The sequence below is a fragment of the Vombatus ursinus genome, unplaced genomic scaffold (genome assembly GCF_900497805.2).
Source record: "Vombatus ursinus unplaced genomic scaffold, bare-nosed wombat genome assembly UNPS02015255.1, whole genome shotgun sequence".
Lineage (NCBI taxonomy): Eukaryota > Metazoa > Chordata > Mammalia > Diprotodontia > Vombatidae > Vombatus > Vombatus ursinus.
The window spans coordinates 12,867,920-12,883,240 of record NW_020955033.1 but is presented as its reverse complement, the minus strand read 5'-3'; the positions used below and the strand labels follow the sequence as shown (position 1 = coordinate 12,883,240).

The following is a 15,321-nucleotide window of genomic DNA, read 5'->3' as shown; positions in this document are numbered from 1 at the left end:
TCATTCTATAGGCGTAAATCAGGTAAAGACTGGTGGTACATGGGAGAAAAATGTGAGAGGAAAACCTCCACCAAGAATGCCATAATTGTAGAAGTACTCTTCCCTGCAGTTGTATTTATTACTATGCTGACAGTGACTCTTGTGAGTGTCTACTGTGTTAAGAAGAAATACAGCCTAAAGAATAATGCCAATGCATAGAATATCACCTTAGAACATGTAAGTATGCAATAATATAACGGAACAAAAATGATCAAAGAAAATCATACAGAGTCATTATAATAACTAATCTTGATCCCAGAGAATAAATAATGAAATATGCTCCCTTCTTCTTGGCAGAGAGGTAGGGTACTACAGGCGCAGCAGGTTGCACATGGCCATTATAGTATTTACTCTTGTTTGAATGATTTCTTTGTTATAAGACAGGGTTCAGAAGGACATAGAGATATATATCCAAAAATGATAAAAAAAATAAAAATTATCAATGCAACTAATTTTTTATGAAGAAAGACAGAGGCTGGAAGTACTACAGGCAGGTGGGTGGCACAATGGATTGAGTGCTGGACCTGGAATCAGGAAGGCTAACCTTTCTAAGTTCAAATCTGACCTCAAACGCTTACTGTGTGACCCTGGGCAAGTCACTTAACCTGTTTGCCTCAGTTTTCTCATCTGTAAAGTGAGCTGGAGAAGGAAGTGGCAAACCACTCCAGTATATTTGACAAGAAAATCCCAAATGGCATCATGAAGAGTAGGATGTGACTGAAATGACTGAACAACAAGAATATAAGTACTACACATAGTAGGTAAGCATAGGGCTTCAGGCATTTCCTTCTAGCCTCTCAGACTCATTTTTTCTTCTATGTGTAAATAGTTATATCAGGTGCTATTATTTCCTCATTTTACAAAAGAAGGTTACTGAGGCAGACAGAAGTTAAGTGACTAACCCAGGTCCACATAGTTAATAAGTGTTTGAATCAGGATTTGAATTCATGTCTTCCTGACTCCAGACCCAGTGCTCTATCTTCTACACCACCAACCTGCCTCTTAAGGCCATAAGAACTGTTCATATTATATAATTAGTGTCAAAAGTAGGATTTGAACCCAGGTCTTCCTGACAATGCCTAGCACTATTTATTTTATTAAAAATGTTTAGATAAATAATTTTTGGTTGTCAGACCACATATGTTACACACTGCTTTAAAAAAGTAAATAATTTGGTTTTTTGAACACTTTTTGTTTCAAATTTGTATTTAAATATGTGATATCCTAGGAGTTGAGTCCTAGTAATGAAGACATAGTAGAGGGAGACTGGTAATTCCACTAATCTTCCTGCTCTTCTGCTGTAGTACTTCCTGCTCCTCATTCAATCCATGGAAGGGATAGACAATGTGACGTCAGCACACAGAGAGAAGAAAGCCTGGACTTTTTTAGCTGTCTTCTCCCTGATTTCCTGTCTGCTGACTCATATTTTCTCTGAGAAAGGACTGAGGGATGATGTTGATGATGGGAGGAAGTGGGGTCTTGGGAGAGAACAATGGCATGAGAGGATCTGGCTCTATTAAGTTCATGTCTCTAATTCTTACAATCTGTGTGACCTTGGGCAATTTGTTGCCTCATTTTTGAAGTGAGGGAATGCAGCTTGATGGTTTCACAGGTGCTTTCCAGATTTAGATCTCTTGCTACGTACTTAAAGACCTTTCTCCTTGGCCCAACTCAATTTGGGGGAGGCTTAGAAGCTTATTCAATTGGAGAAGAATCCTGAACATTATCATGCGGTCTTAGTAACAAGAAAATGCAAGAGTGAAGCAAAGATTTTCAAAATTGAACTTACATAATTTGTAAATTTCAAGTTACCTAGATTCTCATCACTGGGGTCATCCTTGATGCCTCATTTTCCCTCCCCCTATATTTAGTGGCACAAATATACTTTTTTTTATTTCCCCAAGATCTCTCATCTTCACCTCTTTCTTCATTCTTATAGAGCTACCACCCTAGTTAAGGCTCTTCATCACTTCTCCCTGGACTATGATAATAGCATCTTTATTTGTCTCCTTCTCTCAAGTTTCTCTTCACTATGATCCTTCTTCCGTGAAGCTGCCAAGGTGATTTTCCTAAGCCATGTCACCCCAGTGTTCAGTAAACTCCAGTGTCTTCCCTTTTACCGCTAGGATCAAATACAGATTTCTTTCCTTGGAATTTAAAGCCCTTCACAACTTGATTCCAATGAAACATTCCAACCTTATCAAACATTATTCCCCTCTATGTGTTCAGTATACACTGTGCAGACCTACCTTCTGTTGCTCACACATGCCTCCTCACCTCTCATCTCCAGGCCTTTTCTACTAGGCTTCTCCCATTCCTGCGAGGCATTCCCTCTTCTTCTCTGTCTCTTAGAATCCATGTTTCCTTTAAGATTCAGCTCAAATTCCTCTTTTTGCCTGAAGCCTTGTATATATTATATATGGATTTTACACACATACACATAATATATATACATATAGATGTATATATAAGATACAAATATACATACATGTGCCTATCCACAAACACACATATATGTATGTAGATGTGTTTGCATTCCTCATTAGAAAGTAAGCTCATTGAGGAAAGAGACTGGATGGATTGTTTTGTTTTTTGTTTTTGGTCTTTGTGTCCCAACTATGCCTTTGACATAGAAGTCATTTAAGACACTGGATAAATTCTTAAGTAATTGAGATTAATACAGACTAGGAGAGATAGAGAGACAGAGAAAGACCAAGAGAAAGAGACACAGAGAGAGGTAATATCCATGGGAATCAGTAAAGAACTACAGCAATAGATGGCACCTGAGTTGTGCTTTATACTAAATGAGGAATTCTATTAGGAGTATAGAAGAGTATAAGGAATGTATAACAGACATAGGGAGCAATTTTGCCAAGGCACAAAAGGAGGAGATAGAATAACATTTATGAATCATATTTGAAAAAGTTAACAGATTCAGTTTGGCTGTAATATAGATGTCATTAAAGGTATATGGAAAGAATGAGAAAAATGAGACAGTCCTTGCCCTCCAGGAGCTTACAGTTTAACATGGAAAAACATGTATACTTAATTGTACAAAATAGAAAATAAATACAAGTTAATTTCAATGGGGAAGCACTAGCACCTAGAGGGATCAGAAGAGGCCTTAGGTGGAAGGTGGTTCTTGAGCTGAGCATTAAAGGAGCAGAGGGATTCTAAGAGGTAAAAAGAGAAATAAGAGGAATGTAGAAATGAGGAACAGCCTGTGCAAAGACACAGAAATAAGAAATGAGATGTCTTAGGTGAGGGATACCTCACCTTTTAAGGCCAGTTTGGCTGGATGGGAGCATGCATGATGAGGAGAAGTATGTAAGTCTGGAAAGTTCTAGAACATGGGCTTAGCACATAGTACGAGCCTAGAGATCACTGAGTGTGGAGTCAGAGACACTGGGTTCAAATCTCACCTCTGAAACTAGCTACCAGTATGGTGTTTGGCAAGTCAAGAAACATCCCTGGGTCACAGTTTCCTCATCTATAAGATGAGGGAGTTTGACTGGATGGTCTCTGAGGTCCATGTCTACATCTATTATCCTATGAATAATTGATATAAATGAAATTCAAGGTATATTGATTGATCATGTTGAAGTTAAGATGCCAATAGGACCTCCAGGTGAACTTGCTGGTAACACGGGTCTTTAATTCAGGAGGTAGATTAGGGATGCATATATGTACATATAAATATTAATATAGGTATGGCTATGTAGAGGGAAGATGTATCTATTCATATCCATATCTATCTATCCATATATCTGTATCTCTATCTATCTATATATCTGGGAGAAGTCATCTGAACAGAAAGGATAATTATACATATGAGGGCTAAAGAATTCATCAAAGGAAAGAATGCAGGGAGAGAACACAATCGCAGGCCAGAGTGTCATGGGATGCTCACACGTGGCTAGAAGGAAGCTGAGTCATATATCAGACTTCATTTTATAGTTAATTAATCAAAAGTTAGGGCAGAAAGACAGTTTTTAAGCTTTATCATAAAGCAAGGCATAGGGAAAAAACAATTTAGTCAACAGACTTGTCATTTTGGAGAGAAAATGTACCCACAAATTTTATAGAGTTTACAAATTGTTTTATGGATGTTAAATCTGAGGCTGAGAGATTTCATGGAGGCCAACAGTGGATACAATGAGTAAATATCCTGAACCTTCTTCCATCAGCTAAAGTTGACAGGTTGGTTAGGTTGGTCAGGTTGGTCAGGTTGAATGGAATCAAGGTCAAGGTTGAGGAATGGAACTAAGGAAGAGAGATATGACCAGAGAGATGACCAATAAAGTTATGCAGATGGGACAAGCCAAGATATTTCCCAGTAAATGTGCAAATATTATAAGATATGGAAAAGCTATAGTTTAGGTAATTAAAACAGGTCATCATCATCATCACACATATAAACTGAAGTCATTATCTTTTCCTTCAAACCTCTGGTTTTCTAAATTTTCTTGTTTTTGTTGATGATATCACCATCCTCCATTTCACCCAGGATCACAACCTTGGGGCCATCCTCAACTTCTCATTCTTTCTCTTTCCATATGGATTCTGCTACTAATTCTACTTTGTAATGTCTCTACTATATGCCCCCTACTCTCCCCTAACACTCCCACTACCCTGGAGCAGGTCTTCCTAAACTCACACCTGGACTATTGTCATAGTCTTTCAATTGGTCTCCCTGAATTCCTTCTCCAACCAGCTGTCATACTGATCTCTGTAAAGCACAGGTGTGACCAAGTCATGCCACCCTCCATTCCCGATTACCTCCAGGATCAAATATAAAATCCTGTGGTTTTAAAAGCTCTTCATAACCTGGCCCTTTGTGATCTTTCCCAGTTTATTACACTTCACTCCCCTCCCAATACTCAGATATCAGTGACTGTCCTTTTTTCTGTTCCTCATCCAAGATACTGTATTTCCCAACTCTGTGCATTTTCACTGGCTGTGCCTCATGCCTAGAGCTCTTTATCCTCATCTTAGTCTCTGGCTTTCCTGGCTTCCTTTAAATGTCAACTATAGTTCTAATTTCAACAAAAAGTCTTTCCCAATCCTCTTTAATCCTAGCTCCTTCTCTCAGAGACCACCATCAATTTATCTTGTTTGTTCATAGTGGTTTGCATGTTATCTCTCCCACTTAGTGTCTGAGATCCTTGGCAGCAGAGCTATCTTTTTTCTTTCTTTATATGCTCAGTACTCAGCACAGTGCCTGGCACATAGTAGGTGGGTGCATAACAAATGCTTGTTGATTTGACTTTAAAGAGCTCTTTAAGGTAGGGCCAGTACTTAATGTAAGTCATCTCATTTTGGTCTTCACAATGACTTTTGGAGGAAGGGGCTGTTATTATCTCTTATATAGATGAAGTAAAGAAAATGAAGGTAAGAGAAAATAATTTTTTTTAAAGAGGAGAGGGAATAATAATTCACATGTATGTAGTGCTTTAAGGTTTTCAGTTGCCTTTTCTCATAATAATCTTGAAAGGAAGGTAATGCAAGTACTGATAGCTTCATTTTGATGAGGAAATTGGACCTGGAAAGATTGAAATTTGTCAGTGAGGGAGATTCAAGGGGATGTTTGATGCAAGATGTCAAGCTAAGATGCAGGACCATCCTGCCAAATTCAGGATTTCTATTCTCACCATAATTAAATATTTTCCTACAGTGAGGGACCATCTTAAATTTTACCCAATGCAAAACATTCACAGTCATCTCACTGTTAATGGAGATAGTGTAGGGGCAGAGATAATTAGATAAGACCTTAAAGAGATCTCCCAAAAGGTCTGAGCAATCATTTGGGCAATCTCTTCTGCCTCAAATTATCTTAGAGTTCTTTATATTTGCATCTTCTTTGGCCCTTTCATATCATGGTTGTTTCTTACACATTGTATTAGATTATAAGTCCCTTGAGGGCAGAGACAGGATGATTTTTTTCACTTTTGTATCTCCAGTGCCTAGCATACTGCCTTGCTCATTAGATTTGAGAAATGTTCTTTGAACACAGTCAATTAAGTTTGGTGAATCTCAGAGGCAGTGGATATGGCTGAATGCTACCGTGGAATAATTCCAGAAAGCCATTGATTAGACCATTTCATTGGGATTCATTAAAATAAAAATTTCACGTTTATGAATTATGTAATAAGTTGTTCTCTCTCCTTTTAGTAGAATATATCTTGCTGAAACCAATTCTGAAGATAACAAACAGCAACAACAACAATGACAATAGAAAATGATTGGAAAATGCATTGCCTTCTCATCATGGATTCATTCAGGAACAAATTTCAGCTGTGGGAAATAACAGTTTTTTGTAACCTCTAATCACTCTTTTTTTTCTGCTGAAAACATGCTGTCTGTAAATAATTGGAAATACTGTCAAAGGATTTTTTTTGGTAAAAGTTATTCAGTTTTTGTGTCATTTTGTTTGCATTGATATATTTGGAAGAAATAGCTCAGGCTGCTCTCAAGGAATCTCCCTGAGGATCGCAGGGCTTTGCAACCCTTCAGAAGTGGAATATCAAATTTCCTATAATTGGGGTACGGGGCATGTCACCTTCCCACAATCCAGCCATTATGTTATTTGGAGTCCTCTCCTATGCCTCCTTTGGCTAGAGGTGACCTGAGTCTTTGCTTGAGGATGTGGGATTGAGCAGAACAGTGGGTGGAACAAGTGCTGTATTTGGTGTCAGGAAACATGGGTTTGAATCCTGTCTGTTCCTTTATTATCTTTATAAACTTGGGCAAGTGCTCTTGAGTGCTTTGGTTTCTTTGCCTACAGAATAAGAGCACTGTACTTTCTCTCACCTCATATCCAGTCAATAAATCTGATTGAATCCACCACTACAAAACCTTTCTTGTTTATTTCTTCCTCCATTCCCACTGCCCCTACATGAGCACACCTGATTGGAATATTGCAATAACTTCTTTCCAGGTGCCTCTTTCTCCAATTTATCCTTCACAATTCCTTCCAGTATGATTTTTCTTATATATCAATATGGTTATGGCACTTCTCTTCTCAAAAATCTTTCTTTTCTCCTTAATACAGTTTATACTCCTCTGCTTGGCATTCAATACCCCACCCCCCCAACTTAGCACCACCAACCCTTCCAAGTCTTAGCTAATATTTTTCATTTTTAAGCATTAACATTCCAACCAAACTAGGCATCTCTATCCTCTCTAAACATGCACTCTACTCTTATATCTCCAGGGCTTTGCTCAAGCTCTTTCCTAAGCCTAGACTACATTTTCTTCCCACTTTCACTTATTGAAATGATATTTATCCCTTGGAGCAATATTGTCAAACTTAAAGAGAAATGGGGGCCACTAAAACTGTACATAAGAATCCTGTGGGCCACATGTTGAGTTTGAAAACCACATATTAACATGATCAGTTTTATTATATTTTTATTTCTTTTATTAAAAATGTTTAATTTCAATTTTAATCTGGTTCAGTCTGTACTCAGGAATTTTGCGGGCTGGATATTCCAGAAGGCAAAAGATATGGCCTTATAACCAAGAATAACTTACCCAGCAAAATTGAGTATAATGCTACGAGGGAAAAGTGGATTTTTTGATGAAATAGAGTGCTTCTGAACATTCCTGAAGAAAAGATCAGAGAAACTGATCTTTCTTCAGTTTCTGTGGAGAAACTTTGAAGTAAAAGAAATTACTCAATCAGATCCTCCATTGTATTTTTTTATGCCTTTGTTTTAAGTTTTGTTAGGAAATATTATTGCCTATTCTTATGTCTTGGTTATTTGTAGGGCAAGAAATCTATGCTAAGATGCATCCATCAGGATCTTTAGTCTCTCAAATCATGTATATCATCAATTAAGGAATGGAATAATGCCAGCTAGTCAGACTTTGCTTTTCAGCCAACTCCATGTTGAGGGATGAGGACTCAATGACAAAAAAAGACCAGTTTAGCTACCTTAATGTATTTATATATGTGTAGAACTGTGTAATGGGTACTTAGATCTCACTGAAGAAGTCCTGAGCAAAGCTGATTGATTCTTGGTTAGGTGGTGTGCCTCAGTGAGTCCCAGAATCAGGACAAAGTGTGGGACCCAGGATTGGCTGTCCTAATGAGGTAACCAGGGAGAAGCAATCATCCAATCAGCAGGCCTTTTTTAAGTGCCTACTATGTTCTAGGCACTGTGCTAGGGACTGATGATACAAAGATAAATAAACAGCCTCTAATCTCAAGGAGCTTACATTCTATTAAATAGTACAAGGACTAGGCTCATCAAATGAAAATTTACTTTTTCCTTTGAGATATTCTTAAATCCCAGTCTTTATTTTCTTTTAGTGGGGCTTTGTCCCAGGTAAAAAAATCCAGTGAGGGGTGGTACCAATACTCTTCCCTACCACTAGTGCTCAGAGCCTACTATCCCCATGCTTAGTACCTGACAGTTCCCTATCAACCCATGTGCCCTGATGGGTTGTGGCAGGAAGTCCATGAAGAAATCACTGATAGCAGAAGCTGGGGGCTGGGGGAGGAGAAAAAGACAGGACAATGCTTTTCCCCTGACAACTGTGCCTGAGATCAGACTACCTCTCCTAAGACCACCTAACCCAAACAACTTTCCTTCCCTTCCCCGCAATCCTCTACTTTGACCCGCACTCTCAATTCTAATTGAGCTGGACCAGAGCTTTAGAGTGATTTCCTTATTTGTTAAGACAGAACTCATAACCTCCTTTGCCCTGTGAACCATGGGCATGGACTTGTTCTCTTCTAGGGTGACTTTTGATAAATGACAGTAATGAAAATGGAAATACAAACACAAAACAAAATTGAAAATAACATTTAATTTTATGGATAAGTTTTAGTTACATAATGCTCATCAATTTGCAACTTGAAAATGAGACAGTGATGATCCTTAGGAATTAGATTTAAGGTTCTGTGACCATGAGAGAAAAGATTTCCCGTTTCATGCATATGAATGTATCCACATAGAATCATCAAGGCACAGACATGCAAATTGATGAATTCTTATCAGTTCTTTTTACATGGATGCCCAGAACCAAAATTTTTGGCTAATGGTTAGGATCAGAGTTGAAAATTGTTGATGTTAAGCTTTCTTTTGGGGGGAATGTGGGGATTATAATATTTATTTGCCACAATGTGGATAAATTATACTCATTCCTAGTTAAACAGGCCAGTTTTCCTTTGTGACAGTTACTTTGAGACCAACTAAGGCTACATGTCCAGTTGTGAGTCTCTCCAGGAAGTAGAGAATGAGTGGAAATTGGGAGTTTTATACCTAACAAAACAGGCATGGGGGATGCGAGTGTGAAAACATGGAGAAGGGAGATGGAGTGCTGTGTTTGAGGAACTACAAGTAGGCCAGTGTAGCTGGATCACAGAGCACATGAGAGGAGTGTGTAAAGAGTCTGGAAAGGCAGGAAGGGCCCAGATGAAGAAGAACTTTAAATGCCAAATAGAGACCTTTCTCTTTGATCCTTGAGGTGATGGGTGAGAAGGGGAGCAGTGACATGGTCCAGAACTGTGCTTTATAAAGAATTCTCTTGGTAGGTAAGTGGCAGCTGGATTAGAATAGGGAGAGAGCTGAGGAGGAGAGACCAGTTAGAAAGCTATAGCAGTCATCCAAGTGAGAGGTGATGGTGAAATACAAGGGCTGTCACTGTATGAGTGGAGAGCAGACAAGAAGGAGAAATGTAAAACTAGAATCAGTAAAAGCTGGGGATGGATTGGATACGTGGGATGAATGAGAGGGGAGAGTCAAAGGTGATGCTGAGGTGACTGTTTGGGTAACTGGGAGGATGGTAGTGCTCTCTACCATACTAATGATGTTTGGGGGGTAGGAATGTTTGAGGGAGAGAAAACAAATCATAGGATCATACAGTTAGAGCTGGGTGGAACCTTGGAGGCTCTCTTAATGAAGCCCTTTATTCTATAGATGAAGAAACTGAGGCTCCAGGGTTTAGTGATCTGCCCAAGGTTGAACTGCTCATAAGTGTCAGAGGTCAAATTTGAACCTAGGTCCTCTGATTCTTTGTTATTCATTCATTTATTCATATGTATACATATGTACACATATACTTTCAAAAATGAAATTGAACATTTGATGTATGCATGTGTGAGTACAGGGCTGATGATGGAGGTGTATTGGCCATCAGATGATATTTTTTGGCTACAGAAACTCATGAAAACCATCTACAAAATGGTAGAAGATCTATTGGGATCCATGTTGATAGAGGGTATATCCACACCTTAATTTCAGTTATGGAACCAGAGAGTCAGCATGGTGCAATGGAAAGCATACTGGATGTGAAACTGAAGAGAACTGGGTTTGGATCCTGGCTGACATTAGCTGTGTGACCTTGGGCAAGTTACTCTCTAAAACAGTTCTTCATCTATACAATGAGAGCATAAGACTAGATGATCTTTAACATTCCTTCTGTGGCATATGAAGTTCCAGAAGACAGAGTTCTGGATATGATTAATCAATTTATTAATTAGGCTAATAAATAATCAATAAATTGAGTTCACTAATCTCTCTCAGTGACCAAAGATACCAAGGGCATGTCCTAGGTAACTTTAAATATATGTGATGTCTTCCTGATAGCACCTTATTGGGACCTCATCTGACAAGCAAAAGGCAACCCTGATCAGTGGACACTTAGTGAGGAGATGGGCTAAGAGCTCTCAACTCCTCCATATTACTTCATTATTGTGGGGAGGGATGGCTGGGAGTCAGCTGAGGAATGAGACTTGGTCATGAGATTCAGCAGCCCCCAGCAATCTGGGCAAGGAAAGCCACCTCAGTCAGGATCTCTTTGGCTTAGATTTTACTTTGTAGGCCAAGTTACTCATATTTTGATTATAAATCAAGGACACAAGGGTCACTTCTTAGTAGCTTGCACTAGCTCAAGTTGGGCAGCTAGGTGGCACAATACATACAGTGCCAAGGGTGGAGTCAAGAAGACTCTCTTCCTGAGTTCAAATCTGGCCTCAGATATTTACTGTGTGACCCAGGGGACAGTCATTTAATCCTGTTTGCCTCAGTTTCCACATTTGTAAAATGAGCTGGAGAAGGAAATGGCAAATCACTCCAGTGTCTTTGCCTCGAAAACCCCAAATAGGGTCACAAAGAGTTGGAAAGGACTATAAGGACTGAACAACAAACAAAAGTTCAGGTTGGCTTCTGTTTATAGGCTAAATAAATTGAGGGTCCTTACCCAGGCAGATGTCTTGGGGGTTGGGAGTTATCACATTCCTCAGCTAGAATGGGAGAAGTATCTTTTGAATTAAGAAATGAAGGTTGTAACAAAAAGAAAATGATAATGATTAATATTAATAATCAAAACATACAGCATTAAAATTAATTTCCCTCACTTCCACCTCTAAATATATTGTTCTAAGACATTTTAGAGGACTGAGCATTATAAAATGGATTTGTTTTCCTTTGCATCTCCAATACTTAGTACAGTGCCTAGTATATACCTTATTGTTGTTCAGTTGTTCAGTCATGTCCGACTCTTTGTGACCCTGTGGATCAACTGTCATGGTGTTTTCTTGGCAATGATACTGAAATGGCTTGCTACTTCCTCCTCCAGTTTTTATGCAGGCAGAGGCTTAGGTGATTTGCCCAGGGTCACATAGCTAGTAAGTATCTGAGGTCAGATTTAATTTCTGATCAAACTTCAGGCCCAGTGCTCAATATACTGCACCACCCAGTAACGATTTATAACTAAAAAATCCATAAATATTTATAAAAAAACTGACATATTGCCTGAGGAACAAAAAGAGTGTGTCAAAATGTCCCAGTAGTATAAAGAGCAACTTGTTATCAATTCAGTAATTATTAAATAAATCACCCCAAAGTCCTTTAGCATCTATTCCTCCTATACTGATTCTGTCAAAGCCTTTGACTCAGTTCTGCACTCATTGCTTAGTCATATACTACAATGATGTAAAATTGAATAAAGGAGAGTGAGAATGGAATAGATTTGATGTCTAAATGGAGAATTGTTTAGTATTTAAAATATGTCACCCATGAAATAATTGAAAAAACAAATTGATGTAATATATTGCTTTAAACTTATTGAGCTCAAATAACATTTTAATATCATTGGAGAAGGTTTCCATGAAATAAGATGTTTATTGTGTTTTTAGTGGAACCACTTTGATGTCATATAGATAAAAATATATAGTATGTATATGTATATAAAATATGTGTACATATGTATGTATGTATAAGTCTATAATAATATACAGACTTCCTTTGAGGAAGCACTGAAAAACAATGGTTGTGATTAAGTATTGGGAGAAATTGTGATTCAGGGCAAGACCAGTGACCTGGGAGGACCTGGCTCCATTCAGATCCTTTCTCTGATTCTTATGACCCTTGTGATATTGGATAATTTGCTTAATCTCCTTGAGTCTATTGACTCATCTCTGTGTGAGAAGTGTTTTTAACTGTGTTCATATAGTTCCTGGGTTTATCTTGGCAAGTAGACAATATTTCATATTGTCTACAGTTATTTTAAATGGAGTTTTGCTTTCTATCTTTTGCTGCTGAGTTTTAGTGTTAACATATAGAAATACTGATGATTTTTGTGGGTTCATTGCATATCCTATAACTTTGCTAGAATTGTTAATTACTTTAAGTAGCTTTTTAGTTGATTTTCTAGGATTCTTCACCTATACCATAATATCATCTGCAAAGAGTGATAATTTTGTTTCCTTTTTGCCTATTCTAATTCTTTCAATTTCTTTTTCTTCCCTAATTGCTATAGCTAACATTTCTAGTACAATATCGAATAATAGTGGTGATAATGGGCATCCTTGCTTCATCCCTGATCTTACTGGCAAGGCTTCTAGCTTATCCCCATCATAAACAATACTTCCTCATGGTTTTAGATAGATACTACTTATCATTTTAAGAGAAGTTCCATTTATTCCTATGTTCTCTGGTGTGTGTGTGTGTTTTAGAAAAAAACAACAGGAATGGTGCTATATTTTGTAAAAAAAATGTTTTTCAGCATCTATTGAAATAATCATACGATTTCTATTAATTTTGTTATTGATATGGTCAATTATGCTGATAATTTCTTAATATTGAACCAGCCGAGCATTCCTAGTATAAATCCCACCTGGTCATAGTGTATGATCTTGGAGATATATTGCTGTAATCTCCTTGCTAGCAATTTATTTGAAATTTTTGCATCAATATTCATTAGGGAAATAGATCTATTGTCTCCTTTCTCTGTTTTGGGTCTTCCTGGTTTAGGTATCGGCACTGTATTTGTCTGATAAAAGGAATTTGGTAGGACTCCTTCTTTATCTATTTTCCCAAATAGTTTATATAGTATTGGAATTAATTGTTCTTTAAATGTTTGGTAGAATTCACTTGTAAATCCATCTGGCCCTGCGAATTTTTTCTTGGGATGTTTCTTGATGGCTTGTTCAATTTATTTTTCTAAAATGGGGCTATTTACATATTCTATTTCCTCTTCTATTAATATGGGCAATATATATTTTAATAAATATTCATCCATTTCATTTGGATTGTCAGATTTATTGGCATACAATTGGGCAAAATAGCTCTTAATTATTGCCTTGATTTCCTCTTCATTGGTGATGAATTCACCCTTTCATTATCGATACTGGTAATTTGACTTTCTTCCTTCTTATTTTTAATCAAATTAACCAATGATATATCTATTTTATTGATTTTTTCATAACCCAATTCTGAGTTTTATTTATTAGCTCAATGATTTCTTACTTTGAATTTTCTTAATTTCTCCTTTAATTTTTGGTATTTCCAACTTCATGTTTAATTGAGAATTTTAAATTTGTTCTTATTCTAGCTTATTTAGTTGCATGCCCAATTCATTGTTCTGCTTTTTCTCTGTTTTATTGATGTAAGCATTTAGAGATATATATTTTCATCTAAGTACTGCTTTGGCTGTATTCCATAAATTTTGGTATATTGTCTCATTGTTGACATTTTCTTTGATGAAATAACTGATTATTTCTATGATTTGTTGTTTGACCCACTCATTCTTTAGGATTAGATTATTTAGTTTCCAATTAAATTTTAATCTACCTTTCTATGGCCCTTTATTACATATAGGTAGGGAGGGAAAGGGAGAGGAGGGACAAAGGGGGGGAGGGAGAGGGAGAGGGAGAAAGAGAGGGAGAGGGAGAGAGGTAAGAAGAAGAAGAAGAAAAAGAAGAAGAAGAAGAGGAAGAAGAAGAAGAAGAAGAAGAAGAAGAAGAAGAAGAAGAAGAAGAAGGAGAAGAAGAAGGAGAAGGAGAAGGAGAAGGAGAAGGAGAAGGAGAAGAAAGAGGAGGAGGAGAAAAATAATTGAATGGATCAGTAATAGCTTCCTTTAGAAGGCAGGACCTGATTTATGCTTTATACTAAATCAAGAATTTTCTGTAAGGCAGAAGTGCAGAAGGAATGCATTAGATATATAGGGGACATGTATCTCTGTACAGACATGAAGTAGGAGATAGAATATCACTTATGAATCATGTATGTAGAAGAGTTAGCAAACTAGTTTGTCTAGACTAGGATTCCATGAAGGGGAATAATCTGAAATGAGACTAGAGAGTTCATAAGAACCAGATGGTGAAGGGCTTTAATTGCCTGGAATTTTGTATTTTATTCTAAAAATCCTGGGAGCCATTGATCATTTTAAAGAGGAGGCAGGAAGTGTGACATATTCAGAGTCTGTGTTAGCAATATTAATTGAAAGCTGTCTAGGGAATGGATTGAAGAAGGAAGAAAATGAAGGCAAAGAAATCAATTAGGAGGCCATTTAAAGTCCATATGAAAGACAGCTAACTGGTGTAGTGCATAGAACTCTGGACCTGGAGTCAGAAAGACCTGAATTAAAAGCTTCCTGGGCAAGTCACTTAACCTCTATTTGCCTCAGTTTCATCATCTATAAGATGTGAACAATCTCATCTCCCTCCCAGGGTTGTTGTGAGAATTGTTGTGAGGATAAAATAAGATAACTGTAAAGTCCATTGCAAACCTTAAAGTCCTATATAAATGATAGCCATTATTATTAAGGAGATGAGGCCTTGAATTGGGGTGGTGGCCATGTAAGTGAGAAAAGAAAATCAACCATTCAAAAGATATTGTGGTGGGGGGAGTGTAAGGGGTTAGCCTCAATAAAAACCTACCAACTGATTAGTTATTAGGCAATGTAGTGTTTAAGAAGGTTTCAAGTTCACAAGACACAGTGACTGGAAGGATGGTAGTGACCTTAAATAACTAGGGAAGTTTATAAGGAAGA

At 37.5% G+C, this 15,321-nt stretch overlaps 1 protein-coding gene across 1 annotated transcript in view; it reads left to right on the top strand.

Annotated features, from left to right (window-relative positions):
• LOC114031744 (meprin A subunit beta-like) overlaps positions 1-1,559 on the top strand; it is a 57,565-nt gene extending 56,006 nt beyond the window's left edge. Inside the window, 2 exon segments of the mRNA XM_027846878.1 lie at positions 12-216; positions 1,344-1,559. Coding sequence (XP_027702679.1) covers positions 12-216; positions 1,344-1,559 — 421 coding nt within the window.
• The last annotated feature ends 13,762 nt before the right edge of the window (positions 1,560-15,321 follow it).